General features: G+C 36.7%; 1 protein-coding gene across 2 annotated transcripts; it reads left to right on the forward strand.

Moving 5' to 3' along the window:
* The first annotated feature begins 677 nt into the window (after nt 1-677).
* LOC123564086 (transcription factor E4F1-like) lies at nt 678-20,460 on the forward strand. 2 transcript variants are annotated; one of them, XM_045357381.2, is made up of 18 exons: nt 678-807; nt 2,392-2,525; nt 4,053-4,197; nt 5,079-5,181; nt 5,512-5,647; nt 6,016-6,363; nt 7,378-7,504; nt 8,986-9,064; nt 9,570-9,717; nt 11,564-11,692; nt 13,544-13,672; nt 14,346-14,504; nt 15,729-15,808; nt 16,288-16,448; nt 16,829-17,046; nt 17,507-17,705; nt 18,456-18,643; nt 19,703-20,460. In XM_045357381.2, exons 1-18 carry the CDS (start codon nt 750-752, stop codon nt 20,240-20,242), a joined length of 3,081 nt encoding a protein of 1,026 aa, XP_045213316.2. In that variant the 5' UTR covers nt 678-749; the 3' UTR covers nt 20,243-20,460. The 2 variants fall into 2 exon arrangements, with proteins under 2 accessions (XP_045213316.2, XP_045213317.2); XM_045357382.2 differs by lacking the exon at nt 678-807 and adding an exon at nt 1,674-2,029.
* The last annotated feature ends 1,752 nt before the right edge of the window (nt 20,461-22,212 follow it).

Here is a 22,212-nt window from a genome sequence, read left to right on the forward strand (position 1 = left end):
AGAATTAGTTTATACTGGTATAAACGGACGGGTCGTGTTAGAATTAAGTTTGACCAACGACTTTGCATCTCTATAGAAACTTCATACAAACACAGCGTAAAAGTTTGACGTGACTTTGAAATTGCTCCTAAGCCGGCGTATTTGGTTTATTTTACCTTGAAAAAATCCAGGCCCCAGTTTCACGAAAAAACTTAAGTAACTGCTTAGCTAAGTCAAAGAGCTATAAAAATAATGTATTTTATACTTCTTTGGCTAAGTCTGTAATATATATTTAACACCGACTTTAAATGAAATTTGTATCTTGTATCTTGTATTTCAAATGCGTGTTTTTGACCTTCATTATGCGTCTTTAATGTTGACTCTTAACCATATATGACATTTACAACACAACAATTCTGAATTGTACAAAAAACGAAGTATAGAAATAAGAAATATACTCAAAGAAGTAATTTATTTTTATAGCTCTTTGATATACTTAAGCAGGGACATAAATAGACATTATTCCTGACTTAAGCAAGTACTTAATACTACTATAGCTATAAATAGGCCTACAATGTAATAGAAAAAATTCAAAATTGTCTTTATTGAATAACAATAACTTAAGCAACAGCACGATTTTGAAATAACATACTTAACTATGTAATTACTAAGTTTTTTCGTGAAATTGGGGATTGGTCTCCTGCATCTCCAGTACTTTGATCACGGAAATAAACGGAAAATACCGGAAATTACAGTTGTCGTAAACGAAAATGGAGGTGAACGACATCGAATCAGAAACCGACCAAACGGGTCAATTTCAGGAAACAGGTTATTTTTTTACAGATTCGCGTGTTTTTAGCTTATTTACACATTGTTGTTGATATTTGCGTATACAAGGTACCTGAAAATGGCACTGCTAAGATTCAAAATGCAAATTTATTTTTGGTTTGAATGGCAGGAACGCCATTTTACTTGCAGGAGGTTTTGTTAAGAGAAAAGATTTCGGATAGTTTCTTTTTCGGACATGCTCAGTTTTTTTCAAGCACAGTACTAAAAGTTACAAAAACTGATACTGGTCGGAGACCAACAACCATACACATGCTGATATTCTGCGGCCAATCAGCAGCCATCTGCAGCGCATTATATTATGCTCCCCGAAGTGGGGTGTAGGAGCATATAGTTGCCACGTTGTCCGTCTGTCTGTCCATCCATCTGTCCATCTATCACACAACTTGTCCGGAGCATAACTCAAAAAGTATTGACGGAACTAAGTTGTAACTTCACACAATGATCTAGCTCATTAAGAAGAGCAGTGCTAAAGAACCATAACCCTAGCTGACTTCATTTTTGAATTATCTCCCCTTATGTGAAAAAAGCTTGTCTAGAACATAACTTGAAAACTGTATCAGCGCTTAGTGTAATACTTAATATATTGATAGAAATTATATATTGATAGAAATCAGTGAGCGGGAGTGCAGGGCCAAAGAACAATAACTCTGGCTTACCTGTTTATATATGAATTATCTCCCTTTATGCTGCACTTTCTCTCACAGATTTCTGTCAATATATATCACATCAACCTCTTTCATAGTTTTGAACTTAGGCTCTAGACAAGCTATTTACAAAAAGGGAGATAATTAAAAAATGGGACCACCTAGAGTTATGGTTCCTTATCAATACTTTTTGAGTTATGCTTCGGACAAGAAGTGACAGAGAGACAAAGTGGCGACTTTATGCTCCCCTCATCCCCCACTCCACCACCCCCTTTGGGGAACATAATAAAATATGTCGCACTTTGCCGCAAATTTGGCCACATGGCCGCAGAATAAGGATGTCCCGGATCGAAGCCATGTTGCAAATCATATAAGCTGTTGTTACTTTCCAATAGAAGTATTTTACAACATATATGTTACAACAGATACAAGTCAGAGAAATTGGTCTGTAGATAATGGCATCATGTTTATCTCCCATTTTAAAAACAGGGCACACATTTGAATGTTTCCAGTCTAGTGGGATTTTGCCTTCTGCAAGAGGCTTATTAAAAATTATAGTAAGAATTGGTGATATACTTTCTTTACATTCCTTTAAGATTTTAGCATGTATATTATCAGGACCAGAAGCTTTATAAATGGGGATTTATATTTGACAATGATATAGTAATTCCTTTTTGAGGGATTCTATGTTTGTCGTTTTTGGATGAGTACTAGGACCTTTGTCTGCAAGTTTCTCTCTCAGATTTGTTTCAATGGCTATGCTAATTGGCCCCTTTAAGGAGCTGCCAGAGCTAAAAAGATGAGAAAAAAATTACCTAGTTTTGGGAAAAATTTGCAGGAAAACAAAGTTATTGTAGAAATGTATGTAGTTTGAAGACAAATTGAGGGAAAATAAAAAGTTATGTATACTTGTTTATAGTTTCAGGAGAAATTCAGGAGATTGTGATAAAAGAAGAGAATGACGATGATGTACATGTGTGTAGGAAGTGTAACATGGTGTTTTACAACATACAGAAATACCTCGAACATAAAGTTAAACACGATAATTACAAGGTAATTTTTGAATTCTCAGGTAAAATTAGTTTCTGAGCTGTATATAGCACATTGTAGCATAAAGGTACTCTGTGCTTCAGTTATATATCATGAACATATTTAGACTTTTTATGCCCCCGAAGGGAGGCATATTAGTTTTCAACTGTCCGTTCGTTTGTTAGTTGGTTACTTAGTTCGTTAGTCACAACGTTAACTTTTTGCATGAAGGCACTTTACTCGCAAACCATTGCACCCAGGACCTTCAAACTTCACATGCTGATAGTACTTATTGAGTACACCACCCCTAATGACTTTGGGGTCACCAGGTCAAAGGTCAAGATCACAGGGGCCAACGTTAACTTTTTGCATGAAGGCACTTTACTTGCGAACCACTGCACCCAGGACCTTCAAACTTCACAGGCTGATAGTACTTATTGAGTATACCACCCCTACTGACTTTGGGGTCACCAGGTCAAAGGTCAAGGTCACAGGGGCCAACATTAATTTTTTGCATGAAGGCACTTTACTGACGAACCACTGCACCCAGGACCTTCAAACTTTACATGGTGATAGTACTTATTGAGTACACCACCCCTACTGACCTTGGGGACACCAGGTCAAATGTCAAGGTCACAGGGGCCAACATTAACTTTTTGCATGAAGGCACTTTACTCGCGAACCACTGCACCCAGGACCTTCAAACTTCACATGCTGATAGTAGTTATTGAGTACACCACTCCTACTGACTTTGGGGTCACCAGGTCAAAGGTCAAGGTCACAGGGGCCAACATTAACTTTTTGCATGAAGGCACTTTACTTGCGAACCACTTCACCCAGGACCTTCAAACTCTACATGCTGATAGTACTTTATGAGTACACCAACCCTACTGACTTTGGGGTCACCAGGTCAAAGGTCAAGGTCACAGGGGCCAACGTTAACTTCTTGCATGAAGGCACTTTACATGCGAATCACTTCACCCAGGACCTTCAAACTTCACATGCTGATAGTACTTATTGAGTACACCACCCCTACTGACTTTGGGGTCACCAGGTCAAAGGTCAAGGTGCTGCGGGGGCATTTGTCACCATTAGTGACAGCTCTTGTTAGTTCAGCTATTCAAAGAATAAGGAGGGATGTTGTTAATGTACTTGCACTGGCATCACCATTGCTGATGCTTTCAGGTTAAATTGTATTTCAGGCTTCTCAATTCCAAGTTATTTTTTATTATGACACATCCACCCAAAACACATACATGCAAACACACATAAAGGTAAAGATAAAAATCTGTACATGCATTCACAATTATCTGTTATTTTTATTTCTCTCTTGGTAAACATTTGAAATAGTCGAGTGTGCTACCCTTCCAGTTGCTAATGTTAGTTTATTTTATTTATAATGACTATTCCACTAATGCTTTGCAGGTGAAATATGGTAAATTCTGGAATATATATGTATATATTTTAATGCCACAAATGGGTAATTCCATTTATTTCAAATAAGTAACTATAGTTTTAATTTAGGTTTTGATTTGACAAATGTATTTGAAGGTGAAGTACTTGAAGTCAGATGTGGACAGAAGGATGATAATGCCCACATTGATTCAGAGACAGACACGAATAAAGAAAGAAAAAGTTTTATCTCGGGATACAGAGCAAGGCGAGGAGAAAGAAAATGATCAACAGAGAAAGACAGGTGTGTTAACATAATGGCAAAACACATGTTATACTTGATTAACTAGTCAAAGAATGAAATAAATGTCAGTGCAGCTGAAATTTCCCTCTATGTTGTACAAAAGGGGCTATACATGTATTGTACACAAGGGGCTTTATTGTACACAAGGGGCTTTATTGTACACAAGGGGCCATATTCATCAAGTTTTATGGTGTAAAATTTAGACTTAAGAAAGATCAGTTTATACTGATGACATTTGGTTGAAATTTCTGTAGCGATAGAATGCACGTTCATGCAAATTGTCATCACACCGTGTGCTAATTAAAGAACAACAGAGCAGAATGAAGATTTAGCATTTTACAGTTAACCCTTAGCCTGCTAAATTTCTAAAATAGACTGGACCATCATTCATTGTGGGCAGTACTTGAAGGGGTGTTCACTGAAAATTTACAGACTGAATAGCGAACAGTGCAAACCATGACCAGACTGCACGGATGTGCAGGCTGCTCTTGGTCTGCACTGGTCGCAAAGGCAGAATCACCTGCCGCCCGCAGGCTAAAGGTTAATTATAGAAACTTGTCCAGCACCTTCTACTGCACACTGCATTATGTTGTGCTTTATGAAATGAATCTAATTTCGACTATCCCCTCATTAAATACTTTGGTATTAAACCTGTAAACACCTGGCTTATGAGTGAAAGATTCCAAATAGATTCTGAAATGCACAACAATATTAAAACCTTGTGAATATTTAAAAAATGTGGAGAACGGACATAGGTCTTGCTGCTTTCTAGTCAAAATGTATTCCAGTCTCTTGCAGTAATAATTTCTTCAGGCACTCTGATATACAAATTTGCTCAGTCTGAAAAGCTTGTAACACTGTAAAACCTATTTGTATTACAGGTAAGCGAGGGAGACGTAAACTGACTGAGGTTCACAATCAGGATCTTGTCATTACAGAAAAACCAGTGTATGTCTGCTCCAAATGTGACAGAAAATTCAACAGGTAGCTTCTGCAGTCCTATATATTTAACACTATTTTTTGTGTATTTTCCATAGTACTTGAGTACTACTGTATACAGCATTTAGTTATTTGATAAGAATGTTTGAATTTTATTGCAGTGCTCATTTCTTCTCTACCAATATCTGATAACTTGACATTTCAGTTTTTTCAACATTTAGTAGATAGAGATAAGGCAAATAATAAGAACTTAGATGTTTAATAAAATCTTACTGATTTTAATGTTAAAGGAACTTGCCTTCAGATTTTCAAGATTTTTTTTTGTAATTTTGGAAGTTCTTTAGTACCGCTATTTATTTCTTTTCAACAAACCAGAGAAGCATCACTGAAACGTCACCTAGAGTATGACCACAAGGAAGATAGTGATGATGATGATATAGGTGATGATGATGATGATTTCCAGGATGATGATGAGGACCAGGAATACAAGCCTAACATGGATACAATCAGGGTAAAGTGAAACCTATCTTGTTTCCTTAGCAGCACACTAAAACAAAATGGCCTGTGCTGTCAAATACGTATAATTCATTTTCCGGAGTTTGAAGGTGTTCAACACCTAAGTATAGGAAATTGGAATAAGTACTCATTTAAAAAAAAAAAGGCTGTAAAGCAACAAAAATTGATTAAAGAGTTTATAAATGTCTTGATTAAGAAGGATTTTCTTTATGACCATCCCACATGTATTTAATAAAAATGTCTGCATTGTAAAGTGTTTATATAATCAATTTACCATTATGTTTAAGTAGAGACAGTTAACAAACAAGTGTGTGAGAATGCAGTTTATAGTACTTAATGTATTAATTTTATTTACCTGTGTAGGAGGAGATAGTGGAGGATGAGGAGGCGGAGCAAGAGATGCAGCAGGAGGCCCCTCCCGAGATGGACAGCCTCGACCAGGTGATCATGGCAGCAGCACTGGTAGAGAAAGCCGAAGCTAGTGGTCAGGTACAGGGCTTGGGTCAGATACCAGTCATTGTACAGGATGCCTCAAGAGCTGAGGGGAAAGAAGAAGTGGTTGTCATAGCAGCAAGAGGTGGTGGTACAGAGTTAAGACTTGCCCCAAAGCCAGACAACCAAACTCCGCCAGCAAAAAGACAAAAAGTAGCAGAAGATGACAAAGCCGGTCGGAGATTTATGTGCAATATCTGTGAGAATAAATTTAAAGAGGTACTTGCTGGATATTGAAATGAAATGTTTGTTTACATTGTTAGATAGTATACCAGTACTTAAAAGCTCTAATTTCTTGTATTGGTGTGTAAAGACTGTAAGGAACAGATTAATTGATTCCAGCTGTTTTACATTAATGAATTGTATTAGTTTTTCTGGTGTATAATTTAAGAATAAGCTGATATGGGTATTTTCTCTCTATTGAAATGACAAACATAGTTTCGAAAATTTGTGATTAAATGATAGTTTAAACTTTTAGAAATGAAAGAAAAAAAGTTACAGTCATATTTTAGTCAATAAAGCTTTCAGCTTGCCTCTGCATGAAGTGCTTATAGTATGCATATAGGATCATTGGATGTCTGACAGCTGTCCACTATCCATAGTTTGTATAAAGAACATTTCCCAGACCACAAAGCAAAGGAGTTTTCTAAATAGCAAAACTAGCCTTGTTCCTGGTGGCTATGTTTCTTAATGGAACAGAATGATTTGAAAGAACGTAGTGGAGGGTAACCAGAGGAATATAATTATGAGGAATTTGTATGAAATAATGCCTGCATTTTTTGGGGAGAGTACCGTATAATTTGTGTTAACATTTGAAACCACAGGCCCCATTTCAAAATAATTTCACAGCAATATTCCTTGGATGATTTACTAACAAATTTCTTAGTTATTGCCATTTTAAAAAAAACATGATGCCAGGGGCTAGTCTTAGTTTCTCTAAATGGCTGTATGGAAAACTCAGAAAATCTTCTCCGAAGTCAATGGTCCATTTGAAAATAATTTCACATATGTGTTTCTTGTGTGACCCTTTGCCAGAATTGTTTAGTCCAGCTTTGAGACAGCTTTGCAGAGTCATAATGTCCCTCATGTTTGAAATCTTTCTTGTTGTATCAAGTTGATGGTACTCTAAAATGGGATTAGATGTTTTGTTGTTGTTTTTTTTCAGCATGCAAGTTTGAAGTTATAACATTTGAGTGTGAAGTGTCATTGTCAGTGTGTTATTCAATATTTCAGCTTGCAGTATTAAAAGCACACATGTTGACACATACAAACAAGCGACAGTATGCCTGTAAGATTGAGGGCTGTACATACGCCTTCAAAACAAAGGGATCTTTGAAGAGGCATATGAGGAGACATACAGGTTCGCATTAACATGTCTTTTAAACAGTGAACTGAGCCGTGCCATGAGAAAATCAACATAGTGGGTGTGCGACCAGCATGGATCCAGACCAGCCTGCACATCCGCGCAGTCTGGTCAGGATCCATGCTGTTCGCTTTTAAAGCCTACTGCAATTAGAGAAACCATTAGCGAACAGCATGGATCCTGACCAGACTGCGTGGATGCGCAGGCTGGTCTGGATCCATGCTGGTCGCAAACCCACTATGTTGATTTTATCATGGCACGGCTCAAGTATTTTTGTTCACATGGAGGGGCCCTGACACATGTGGATCATTGCTATATGGTGTAATACATAGTCCTGAATGTGAGCCAGATATGGGTCAGTGGATATATAGACCACTTGGGTTTACAACTGGCAACACAACAACTTAAATCTAGGCACCGGTAATAAGTTGTCAAGCTTACTTGCTCACTGTGTATTTCCAAAATTTTATGTGAGATTAACATACTTGACAATGTCATTACAACATAGAAGAGGAATGAGGACACTGTGGTGTACTTAAAGGTGCTGCAACATCCTTGATATATAACCAGAAACATGTTTTATGGGGGTTGAAGACATTGTCTTACAGTCAGTCATATGATAAAAATGTGGCACAAACTACTTCCACATGTTCCAATGGAAATGTATCACATAATCACCATGAAGTGTTAATGTGCTCCTCTTATTTTGGAGCATAGGACATTGTGGTATAAACTGATTCACACTTTGAAATATTGGTTTCCAATGAATCTTCATACCGTACTCAAATTTACCACAAAGTATAGTTATGTGTAACATGTTTTAAGGCTCTGCCCAAGAACTGCAGAGTAAAGAGTCCTTGGATACACAGTAAACCTTGCATTAAGAGACAACCTATAGGAGGTGGAACAAGTGGTATCATAACACAAATGGTCGCTTAATTCAACATAATTTCTTCTTTTAACAGAACAAAAGGGAACTGAATAAGTACTAGTAGTCTCGTAATGCAAATGGTATCTTAATAAATGTGGTCTCTTGAGCAAGTTTGACTTTAATGTGTGCATAGGCTTTATTGGTTCATGTGAGTCTGTGCTCAAACTGCTTCCACAGTTTGATGTGGATTCTTATAAAACTTGATACACAAAATCATCGTGAATTGTAGATATACAGGACACATTTGGGTCAGTTAATTCCAGTAACAAAGTGGCATTGCCAGGGTATTACTCACTGTCAGTGATTGTTCAGATTATTAATGGTTAATTGATGTAATGAGGTAAATTGAAGGACAATTACTTCAGCTCTATTTAGTACATATTTATCTTGCCATTTACTGCAAAAAACAACTTCTGGAGATATATCTAACTCTCAGACTTCAGTCTTCTTACAATTTTAGAAATGAAGCGATAAAAAATTGGTCAGAATTGTATGGTGTGACTCACTGTAATATAAGGATTACAGATTAGTTTTTGATGATTTTCAGGAGAACGTCCATATCCATGTGAACTGTGTGGTCGAAATTTCACAGAATCAGGTGCTCTGACAAGACATCTCAAGTCAAGGTATATAATCTAATCCAGAAGTTGAATGAATACTATAGAAACCAGTTTGAACTGTCAGGGTGGTTGCAGTTTTCTAGTTATGACGCATCGTAAGGCAGCGCCTGTATTCATTACTTATGTGGTTTGCTTATAGTATGTACCCTTTAATTTACCTCTAAAACAAGTCATTCACAGATGGAATGAACAATTATCACTTTCTTTAAAGGTTCACTTTTCATGTATGATAGAGAAATAAGAAGTGGTAAATACATGTAAAAAGTCATGTACGATTATGATTTTGTTTGTATATAGTAATCATAAGATTTTCAACACTTGAGACTGGGATTTACCGTATATTGGACATGTAATTTTTAAAAAAAAAATGTAAGTTTTACACTGAAGGCTATTAAAAGTAAACTAAAAGAAAATTAAAGATAATTTCAATTGTATCGATATAGGGGAAAAGTGGCAAGAACAACTCTTGAGTCTTTGATAGAATTACAATTTTCTTATTGCTTTATTTTAGAACACCATGTACGTCAAAGTCGGATGATGATTTACCAAGATACCGGAAGAAGTGGGCTGTAGGCACCAACGTTCCAGCTTCAGTGGCAGCTATGGTCAACAAACAGAGTGAGGAGAACCAGTCACTACCACAAGTAGACCAAGACAATGTAAGGACATCACTGATTTATCAGATTATATGTTGTCTTCGCCTTAAAAGTGTATAATTTTGTTACATTGGAACCACATATTATGTATTGGTTGATTGATTTACATTTCTAATCACTTTATACATATTTATTACAACACGGTTAAAAAACAGAACTTAACATGTCATGGAGGAACCTCCATGAACTAGTGGTCAAACTCACTTACTTTGAATCACTTTTCCCGTACTGATACAGATTTAAGACCTTGTTTGTAGAAGTCCTCAAATGAGGAAGTCATTCAGCTGGATTATGGAAGGTTGGTGATTATACCAAGGTGCCTACCCTTGCCTGAAACAGTGTCTGGAGGGGCACCTCGGGCAGGGCGTCAAGTTACCTATATTTACCTATATTTTCCTATATTTTAGCCCTCTACCTATAATAACCTATAAAATCCTATATTTTGCCAAAATACCTATAAATACCTATAATCTGGAAATTTTGTGGTAAGCAAGGAATACAAAGGTCATTCAAACCATTAAAAAAGAAGTAATTCTATGATAATTGAGTTTATAAATATGCTGTTACCTTTTAGGCATTGAAATTTGTATTCCTTTCAGGTGTAGCGACCAAGCCCAGCCCAGCTTTAGGAAAGCTTTAAGTAATGGAAGTTCTTTTTTCAGTTGGAATATTTTCCATTTCTTAAAGCTTTCATGTATAAAAATGTGAATCGGAAATGCACATGTTTTTATTTTGTTTTCAGAATAAGCCTTAATGTTTCATAATTAAGCCTCATAATGCCTGCTAATAAGAGTCAGTTTCGAGATAGTTGGCTATCAGAAGTAGATGTATGAAACTGTTTTACTTTTGTTCTGTAGATGGTTTGATTATAATTGTTTTCTTTTTCATTCATGTACAAATGCAGGCCCAACACAATATTTTATACTTGTATTATATAACAATGTACTGATATATGTTGTTAGCAATATGGCTTGGTTTGCCTAATTCCCTGTTAAACTGATTTGAGTACCAGTATTGGTAAAGTTTTGTCTGTTGATGAATTAATAGTTTATTATGAAAGTAAGATATATGTTAAAATGTTATTTGTTTAAAATCATAAAAGTAGCCACTTTTTCTGTTCCTTTGTATTTTATGTTTAATAAAAGAGAGTGCTGGTGGTGGTGGAGGAGGATAAAACACTTGTCTGACTTGTTTTCTTCGTTATAAGCAACCTATATAATCCTATATTTCTGGCCCCCAAATACCTATATTTCAGGATCCTACCTATATTTTTGACTCCCAAAAGCACTTGACGCCCTGCTCGGGTTATCTTCCCTCTGAAGCTGGGAAAAGTCTCTATCTGACATACATTGTGTCAGGCTAACAAATAATAAATATCACACACCATTTTGCAGTCAAGGTCACTGAATTTTGAGTCACTTGCATGTCATCTCAGTTTGATCATGCCCAGCTTTGGTCACCATGAGAGTAGGTTATCTTGCTGGATTGCTGAAGGTCTGAGGTTCTACCCATGTGCCTGCAGAAATCTGAAACAATGCACAGAAGGAACCTTCTACCTTTAAAAGGTTGAAAGTTTGCATTTGAACTGCATTGTGTTAGTGTGAATTAACAAGAAAAAAATGTGAACATATCTTAATACTGTACTGTATTTTGTGCAAATTTCATAGGATAGATTTATATGATTTCAGTTTATGAGATATACTTTTGTATCATTTCAGTTTGTGAAGATTATATTGTATGATTTCATAGCTTTATACGATTCCATTTTATGAAGATAATGTTATGTGATTGAAATTCCTTTGGAGAGTTGTATGATTGTAGTTTGTATGATTGATTTGTATGTTTTCAGTTGGTTTCTGTGATCAATATACAGCAGTTAGATGAAGAAGAAGGTCAGGTTGATGAACAGTTATCTAATATTCACGCTGTAACTGATGTACTTGATGGTTCTGTACAAAATGATGAAGATAGACAGCTGGTTTGTACAGTAATGTTAACTAAAACTCCTTTCTGTCTACAGCTGTTAAAAAAAAATGATTGTGATTTTTTTGTTAAAACAACACCTGCACTGTACTATTTTTAGCTAAACTTTTTGAGGTATAGGTAGAGCTATTGCACTTACTTGGCATCCTGATTTGGTTAAGTTGGAACTTTTTGAGGAATAGGTAGAGCTATTGCACTTACCGGTGTTTTGATTTTGGCATCCCTATTTGGTTAAGTTTAAACTTTTTGAGGAATAGGTAGAGCTATTGCACTTACCGGTGTTTTGATTTTGGCATCCTGATTTGGTTAAGTTTATGGATGTAACCCTGTTTGTTTGTTTTGGGTTTAACGCCGTTTTTCAACAGTATTTCAGTCATGTAACGGCGGGCAGTTAACCTAACCAGTGTTCCTGGATTCTGTACCAGTACAAACCTGTTCTCCCCAAGTAACTGCCAGCTTCCCCACATGAATTACCAGAGGTGGAGGACGAATGATGTCAGACACAATGTCTTTATCAAATTGTCACGGAGAACATACGCCCCGCCCGGGGATCGAACTCGCGACCCCGCCATCCGTAGACCAATGCAGGTGGGTCGTATGTAACCCTGTAACCACCAGTGGGAATGGATTGAAACTAAATAGGATTATTTACAGTGATGAACTGATTTGCAATGCATAGGTTTGCTTTTTATGCTCCCACATTGGGGGGTGCATATAGATTTGCCCTTGTCCGTCTGTCCTTCCTTCCGAGAATGTTGTGTCGCGCCTAGCTCCAAAAGTATTTAATGTAGAGTCACAAAACTTTACAGGAATGTTGGTCAGAATGTGTAGTTGTGCACCTGGGGTTTCGTGTCTGGATTCATTCAGTCATGTAGGAGTTATGGCCCCTGACTTTGTAAAAATTGGTCATTTTAGTGTTTTGTCGTGCCTAGCTCCAAAAATATTTGACATAGAGTCACAAAACTTTACAGGATTGTTGGTCAGCATGTATAGTTGTGCACCTGGGGTTTCGCGTCCGGATTCATTCAGCCTTGTAGGAGTTATGGCCCCAGACTTAGTAAAAAATTGGTCATTTTAATGTTGTGTCGCGCGTAGCTCCAAAAGTATTTGACCTAGAGTCACTACAGTTTACAGGAATGTTGGTCAGCATGTGCAGTTGTGCACCTGGGGTTTCGCGTCTGGATTCATTCAGTCCTGTAGGAGTAATGGCCCCTGACTTAGTTAAAAATTGGTCATTTTAATGTTGTGTCGTGCGTAGCTCCAAAAGTATTTGACCTAGAGTCACTAAAGTTTACAGGAATGTTGGTCAGCTTGACTGTGCAGTTGTGCACCTTGGGTTTCGCGTTTGATGTTTGTCCTTTGTCATGTAGTTGGGGCATCTGTGTCCCATGGACACATTTCTAGTTTTACAAAATTATGCCCATTTTTGACTTAGCAGATTTTGGTTTTTGTGTGTAAGCTTATGTCCCAGTACCTACTTATGGGAATCCATTGAAACTTCACACACTTGCTCACTGTGATGAGCTGATTAACATTGCACAAGTTCCATTTGACTGTTTTCATTTTACAAAATAATGCCCCCTTTTCAACTTTTGCATTCATTTGTTTAACATTCTCTAGCGATAAGGCTGTTGAATAGTGAAGCGTGGCTGTCCTCCAACAGGCTTTGTTAAAAATTCCCAGACTTGCTCCATGCATGATACAAAATTTTGACTGTTTCTGCTTCCCACTGAAGTCTGGAATGCACTATTTTGTAGGGAATTAGTTTTGAGAGAAGCCTCATTATGAGAAAGTTCCAAAAGCTGGAAGTTATGTACATGAACCTGTATATATATGTTTGTTTCAGTTTGACAGTACAAGTGATGGGGTTGAAGTTGTAATAGCAGATGGTGTAGAAACTATTATAGAAGACGAGAATATACAGCAGTTTGTTCATTCAGAGACAGTCAGTCAGTCCACTGCTAATATATGTAAGGTATGTGTATTTTTGTTACTCACCTAGTATGCTACTGTAATACTCATTTGTCTGTCACCACCTGCTGTCAGAATCTTAATGATTTCATGGACAGGTTCAAAATTGGGTCATTGAATACATGATAATATGATGTGCAGAGTACATGAACCAGGTTGGTAGGTCAAAGATCAATGTCTTTATGGAGCTAAAAGGTCAAATTTATCATTCATATTTTGTGTCCGGAGCATAACCTAACAACCATTCAATGTATTGACTTCATTGTTGGCGTATAGGTAGTTGGCAATGAGACAATGTGTATGAGTGTATGAACCAGGCCTATAGATCAAAGTCAGATCTGTCCATCATATCTTATGTCCATAGTATAATTGAATTACTCAAAGTTTTGACTTCAGTCTTGGCAAATAGTAGGTGGTGATGAGCTGATGTGCAGAGCTTTTCCAAAACAGGCATATGAAAATATGTCACATACTGAGATAATGTAACAGTATACAGAAGTTTGACGTATTGAAATTATGACTGAAAGGTCATTGTCACTTTGTTTGGAGACTTATGTTACCTTTAGGCTGCAGTTTATTGGAATGGTCTTTACAGAAGAAAACTAAATGCCAGTATTCATGTATTGGTAGTTGTATTGTATTGTATTGTAATTCTACGAGGATTGTTTGTTATTTAGGTGTGCAATGAAGAGTATTTGTCCTTGGAAGCCTTGAAGATTCACCTGCGTACACATTTAGCAGAAGACACATGTAAATGTCAGCTGTGCCATTACATTACTGACAACAAGGAGGACTTCGAGAATCACATGTTTCTACACCATCATGTTCAGATCAGGGTAAACTTTCATGTTTCTACACCATGTTCAGATCAGGGTAAACTTTCATGTTTCTACACCATCATGTTAAGATCATGGTAAACTTTCATGTTTCTACACCATCATGTTCAGATCAGGCTAAGCATTCACATGTTTCTACAACATCATGTTCAGATCATGGTAAACATTCCTTTTTTTCTACACCATTATGTTCAGGTCAGGGGAAACTTTACTGTTTCTGCACTATCTTGTTCAGGTCAGGGTAAACTTTCCTGTTTCTACACCATTGTGTTCAGGTCAGGGTAAACTTTCCTGTTTCTACACCATCGTGTTCAGGTCAGGGTAAACATTCCTGTTTCTACACCATCGTGTTCAGGTCAGGGTAAACATTCCTGTTTCTACACCATCGTGTTCAGGTCAGGGTAAACTTCCTTTTTTCTACACCATCGTGTTCAGGTCAGGGTAAACTTTCCTGTTTCTACACTATCGTTTTCAGGTCGGTGTTCTTTCCTGTTTCTACACCATCGTGTTCAGGTCAGGGTAAACTTTCCTGTTTCTGCACTCCCGTGTTCAGGTCAGGGTAAACTTTCCTGTTTCTACACTATCGTGTTCAGGTCAGGGTAAACTTTCCTGTTTCTACACTATCGTGTTCAGGTCAGGGTAAACTTTCCTGTTTCTACACTATCGTTTTCAAGTCAGGGTAAACTTCCTTTTTTCTACACCATCGTTTTCAAGTCAGGGTAAACTTTCCTGTTTCTACACTATCGTGTTCAGGTCAGGGTAAACTTTCCTGTTTCTACACTATCGTTTTCAAGTCAGGGTAAACTTCCTTTTTTCTACACCATCGTGTTCAGGTCAGGGTAAACTTTCTTGTTTCTACATCATTGTATTCAGATTAGGGTAAACTTTCCTGTAAGGAAAAAACATTGGAAAAAAAATGCTACAACTGCCACTAAACCTTTCCCATTTTAGAAAATAGTCTGCTCCATTTTAGACAGCATCCTGTTTTGTTTTAGGCAGCACCTTGTCCTATTTCAGAAGCACCCTGCCTTTTAGACAGCACCATGGTCGTGGATATTTAAGCACTTTGGGCCTAGTGGTTAAATTTTATGTGCATCTGTACCCTGAACTTTGGTAAATCAGGCAACTATGTGAAGGCCTTGGTTATTCTTAAAGTTTAAAACACAACTGTTTAACTGTTTACAAGGCATTGTGTATTATTACTGGATATTGTTGTATGTACAGGGCAGCGATCCTCTGACAGATTTAGGATCAACAAGGGCTGAGAAACATGAGGCAAATAAAGATGGAAATAACTTCATCAGGTAATTCATGTTTTATCATTTCCCAATATTTCAAAGGCAGAATTTGATTAAAATCTTATGCTTGAAAGTGACAGCATTTCTGTATCAGCCTTGACCAAATTGGTGTCACTATCAGGTTTACAAAGATCAAATCAACGAGATAAAACTCCTTTCCATTTTTGCCTTGTTTTCTCTTTGTTAAGAAACTTTTAATGTTAAGAAGCTTTTGAAGATCCAGTGTCACGTCTGATAACAGCCGATATCAAAGCAAGTAAAATATTCGTTTAATGATAAGCCTTTTAAAAAGTCCAACATTCCTTCAACTTACTGATGTAAACTCTATGAAGGTAATAAACTTTTATACAGATGTGGTTATCATGCAGGTAAATACAGTTCCTCCATGTTTCACCTAACACACTAGCTAATTTTGTATGTAATAGTATGAAATGGTCTCTTATTTCTTTACAATATTTCAACAGTAAACATTTATTTATTGACAGTGAGGCTAAGACAGCGCTGAAACAACTAATGGAACTACCTCAAGATTATGCAGACACTGAAGCTGACAGAAATATATCTGGTACTGTGTACAAATGTCCTGTGTGTAACAAACATTTCAGGGGAAGTAACTACCTCAAACTACATATGAGAAATCATACAGGTAAGATGACAGTAGTTAAATATTTAGACATCTCTTGCCTTCAAGAAAGAGTATGGTATAACACAGTTTGCTCAAGGTTGCAAGGGGATGAGGAAAATTTACGAACTATCCAAGTTTTTTTTTTTTTTTTGCAATCTAAATATAATAAGGTATATAAAAGTTGCTCATACACTTTGACATTAAAATATGATGTCAAGTTATGTTGTCAGTACTCTACATTGGTTGCATAGGCAGAATCAGTCGTGTTAAGGGTTAATGTCTGTCATACAAATATAATTGTGTACCTAGCTGTATATACTGTTAGGAAGAAACCATAGCATTTAAAGTTCAAGCAGAATAGAAAAACAACACCTGTATAATAAATGTTGTTTTATTTATAGGTTTACGTCCACATAAGTGTTCAAAATGTGACCGGTCATTTATCACGAGAGATACCTTGAAGAAACATATGGCAACACACATAGAAGATCGGAATTTCAAGTGTGGGGAGTGTGGTAAACTTTTCAAGCGCCTTTCACATGTGCGAGAGCATATCAAGATTCACTCTGGAATACGACCTTTTCCTTGTAACTTCTGTGAAAAATCATTTAAAACTAATGTAAGTACTTGAAAATATTTTCTCCATTTCAGGACTTCGGGTGGTGACTTGTAATTATTTATTATACAAAAGGGTTAAATACTGGCACATTATAAACCTCTGTCAGTTGTGATGGTGAGCTAGTTAAGGCAGTTTAAATATATGTGATGAAGGTTTGATTTACAATATATACACTTTGAAATTCAGTGTAATTTACATACAGTTAAAGAGAACTATCTGTAGATGTTCTGTGCAGTGAAAGTTTTTTAGTTCTTTGAGGTACTAAGTGATTTCTATAGAGACAATCAATCAACAACTTATTACTGGGTACAGAGGCAGTTAGGATTATCAATTAAGTCTTATTCCTGATTAGAATATAGCCAATTTTAGAGCAAGGCATTGCTATTGAATTATTGTAGGATAAGCTTATGTAAACATTCAAATAAGTGTTAGTGTAACTCCTGACTTTCTTGTTTCACAGAATGCAATGAAAGTTCATCTACGTACCCACTCAGATATCCTTCCCTACGAATGCACATTCTGCCATCGTCGGTTCCGAGAGAAGGGCTCTGTGGTTCGTCACATGCGGATGCACACAGGGGAGAAACCTTACGAGTGTCAGTTCTGTGGTCGTCGCTTTGCTGAACATGGTACTCTGAACAGACATCTTAAAGCTAAAGGTTTGTGTTTAAAAAGCCATATTTAAGTTATTTAAACTAGAGGTTTCTGAACTTTCCTTCTGAAATAAGTACCATAGCTATATTATCCAACATAGAATGTTTGTAAAGTGATATTCTGTGAATCTTTTGCAAAGTATGACTTTATTTAATGACATATAGAGGGATATCAATAAATATGAGGGGTTCTTATATGTAACTTTGATTTTGTTTTGTTAATGTTTCTGGTTTTAAACAGTGCTAGTACAAGTTAATATAGAAGTTGTTTAACCTGTTCAGTATTTCTATGATATTGTACTTGTTTCAATTTGCTGTATGCAGTATCTTAGATCTATAATTGTCCTTTGTAATCAGAGATGGCAGATTTAGGACAATAAGTCTTCTGTGAGATTGTCATGGGAAGTATTCACTGTTACCAGGATTTAAAAAAATTGATAATATTTTGTTCTGCAAATACAGGCATGACAATGTCATTACCATGTACACTAAATGGCCCAGACAGAGTCAGTATCATGTATACTCAACAGGACAGATAGTCAGTATCATGCATACTGCAAAATTATCATGTGTTGTATACACTAGTTTTCATGGATTTCATGGTTGCATCAGTGCACAAAATTAAATTTAAATTTCCATTTCGTCTATCTTCACAAATTTGGGTTTGTATCAAATAGTCTTGTTATGCAAGCAAACAAGTGGAATGTTTTTGCAATAATGTATTATTAGTGTTGTAATATTATTGTACTGTTACAGTGTCGTGTAAGAAGCAGATGGTGATGATGAAAGACTACGAGGATGAGGATGACACAGATTACACAGTCCTCGCAGAGTTTTCATCCGTTGTTGCAGATACACAGCAGTATATTGTACCAGAGGGCGAGTCTGTAGATGATGTCAGTAAGGAAGGGGAAGTAACTCAGGCAGATGTGGAATCACAGCAGGTAGTGGCTTGTTTGGATATGAAAATAGGAAGAATGTTGAATTTGTGTACAATACATCTCATCAATTTTGAACTTTTTATACAAAGTTCTTTTTATAATGGGCTGATTTCAGACATCTTTTGTATTAAAAGGTAAAATTTGAGCATTCTAGTTCAAGCATGTTAAAATGGGCCAGTATATTAAATTCTGCAGGAAGTTTAGAGAAACAACAAGCAAGTCCCCATACTTGGCATGGTCTTGTCAAGACGTAAGATTGATAATGGAAAAGTTTGTGCTTTCAGATATAGCTCAAGTCTGTCATAGATATGTCATTAATAGGATAACTTTAACATGAAGTTTTGTAAATAGGATAACTTTACTGGGAACTGTTGTAAATATTATAACTTGAAAATGGAAATATTGTAAATACAGCTAAGTTAAACATGAAAAAATTGGAAATTTAATAATTTGAAAATGGAATTATTGTCAAATGAAAATATTGTAGATATGATAACTTAAATATGGAAATATTGTAAATATGATAACATTACATGGAAATACTGTAAAGTTATTAAATTTCTTGAAAAAGAAGTGGTGTCAGCCAAAACAGTTTTCATGGGAATATGAGTTTGTTGAAGATCGAACAGATGTTTTTTTGGATTTAATGTCATGGATTGACTGAACCAGGAAATTCACAACAGTTAGTCCCCTGCTAATAATGATTTCACAGTATTGTAAATACACAACTTTAACATGGAAACATATGATATTAATCTGCTCTGAAGGTTATTTGGTAAACAAAGAGTTCAGCAGTGTGTAAATGACGTCATAAACACTAAGATGGTTGCCTCCATGATCAGCCATTTTCTTAAATTTCAAACTGCCGTATCTTTTTCACTAGTGGTCAGATTTTAAAAATGCAGCATTATAAAGGCTGGAGGAACCTTAACATGGAAAGATTGTAAATATGATAACTTTAATATAAGGTATTCTAATATGAAAACATTTGGGCGACAGTGGTCTTCACAATGCACAGAATGACAAAACACTTTGTGAACACCTATTTTTTTGTTCTTTCAGACAGCAGAGATTGTTGTTGTACAGACAGGTGAGATGGAAGATCAGGTACAGAATGTAGAGATAGAGAATGTTGAAGTTGTAGCGGGTGATGGCAGTGAGACCTCAGTGGTAGAGGCGGTACAAGTCACTGATGATTACCTCGTTATAACAGACGAGGAGACCGGAGTGATGAGAGTGTTAGATAGAACTACAGGTGAGACTGTGGCCATTGTTCCTATGGCAAACATGGAGAATTCAGACAGTCAGGTGCAGACAATCACCATGTCAGAGGAGGGTGAAGTTTCTACCGTTACCATGGTACCTGATGCTAATGGGGATGTAGGGGAGATGGTCACTATCGCCCAGCTGATAGAGGGTGGGGAAGTGCTTACACAGGACATAGAAACAGAAGATGGTATCACCACACACATTATACAGGCTGTGGATCAGTGTGACGGGGAACAAATTGTTACACAAGTGGACGGTAACATTGTAGAAACTGTGGATGATGATCAAAGTGAACTGATTGAAAATGATACTTTAGAAACAGAAGATTCCTAGCAGGAGAAAGTTTCCAGTTGTTGTTTATCTGTTTATAACTTATCACTTGTTGTTGATCATTGTTATGTGTTACATGAAGTTGAGAGTTTACGTTCTCAGATTCTCATTGTTAATGTATTTAATGTTATTTCAGGTTCCATATGGCATTATCAATTGCTCAGTACTTTCAGTTTAGTTAACACAGTTTTATGCAGGAGAAATAAAAGATTTAAAGTCAATGTATTTTTCTGTCACTTGCAAGGTATTGGAAATACATAGATAAGTTTGAAAATCTTAAGTTAAGCTAAACAATTTTTTCTCCCAAGGGAAATCTATTTCCCGACACTCTTACATATGTATCTGCTGCCTTACCCTTGCATATATATCTTCTGGCTTACCTCGACATATTCATCACCTGGCTTTCTTTAGCATATATATTACTGGCTTACCTTAGCATACACGTGGTTGTTCAAAAAATGCAAGTAATTACCAGTCTCTGCTATCATTTTGAAACATAATGTCTTGCTATATAAGTACCAAATCTGCATGTAATGCAGAGCAATAAGTAATGCAGGTATGCATGTCAATAGATTTAAAAATATAACTGAATTAATAAACAAAAATGTAAACAAGAGATGTTTGTAAAACGTATGCCCCCATGATGGGTTGTTCCATCCTTTGATCGCTATGACTTCCATAAGTTCAATCATGCTACAAAGTTTGAAGGTTTTGGGTAAAGTGGTTCTCGAGTTATTGAGCAGAAACCATTTTCAAGGTTCAAGCCCCTGTGATCATGACCTTTGACCCCAAAAACAATAGGGGACATCTGCTTGGTAAGTCCAATCACGTTACCATATCTGAAGGTTCTGAGTCAAGTGGTTCTCAAGTTTTTGAGCAGGAATGGTTTTCAATGTTTGTGCCCCCGTGACCTTGACTTTTGACCTATTTGACCTACTGATCTCAAAAGCCTGCCCGCTTAGCTCAGTAGGTAGGGCGTCGGTCTACGGATTTCAGGGTCGTGAATTCGATCCTCTGGTGAGACATATGTTCTCTGTGACTATTTGATAAACAACATTGTGTCTGAAATCATTAGTCCTCCACCTCTGATACATGTAGGGAAGTTGGCATTACTTGCGGAGAACAGGTTTGTACTGGTACAGAATCCAGGAACACTGGTTAGATTAACTGCCCGCCGTTATGTGACTGAAATACTGTTGAAAAACGGCGTTAAACCCAAATCAAACAAACTGACCTCAAAATCAATAGCTGTCTTTTGCTGGTCATGGCAAACCTTCCAATCAACTTTCATGATCCTAGGCCCAAGCAATCTCGAGTTATCATCCGGAAACTGATTGGTCTGCAACATCGGCAAAACGATATACCCCTTCACCAACCTCCCTATTAAGTTTCCTGATCCTAAGCCCAAGTGTTTTCAAGTTATCGTCTGCAAACTGTTCCGGGTCACTGTGACCTCGACCTTTGACCTACTGATCTCAAAATAGATAGGGGTCATCTCTTGATCATGACCAACCTTCCGATCAACTTTCATGATCTTAGGCCCAAGTCTTCTCGAGTTATTATCTGGAAACCGATCAGAAAAACAATATACCCCTCCCTCAAAGGGGGACATAATAAAGTTGATGTTATGAAGTAGTCGCTGACCTGGGCCAATAAACTGAACAAGTTCTGTAATTAAAACTTGTGTATCATATGAAGAACACTAATTTTCATTTTCAACAAGATAAAAAATAATTTACGTATGCAGATAATGCCTTTCTTCTGTCTTTCATTTCACTGAAAATTTTAACACAATCTATTTGTGTTTGTATCAAGGTTGTGGCTTTTATGGATTCAGAGAAGAAGATATATACAGTTTCATTTATAACAGACATTGCTATATAAATGTCACACACGTGAGCATGGCCGTTTTTGAACCTAGGGCAATAATTTGAACAATTCTGGTAGACAGTCAAATCCCTGATACTACATGC

Source organism: Mercenaria mercenaria, chromosome 2, assembly GCF_021730395.1.
Source record: "Mercenaria mercenaria strain notata chromosome 2, MADL_Memer_1, whole genome shotgun sequence".
NCBI lineage: Eukaryota > Metazoa > Mollusca > Bivalvia > Venerida > Veneridae > Mercenaria > Mercenaria mercenaria.

What these genes read in the sequence shown, in the direction of transcription:
- LOC123564086 (XM_045357381.2), top strand. Translation starts at nt 750, where the DNA reads ATGGAGGTGAACGACATCGAATCAGAAACCGACCAAACGGGTCAATTT. An exon ending in ACAAGACATCTCAAGTCAAG is followed by an intron (nt 9,065 to 9,569) that starts GTATATAATCTA and finishes GCTTTATTTTAG; the next exon opens with AACACCATGTACGTCAAAGT. An exon ending in ACATATGAGAAATCATACAG is followed by an intron (nt 16,449 to 16,828) that starts GTAAGATGACAG and finishes TTTTATTTATAG; the next exon opens with GTTTACGTCCACATAAGTGT.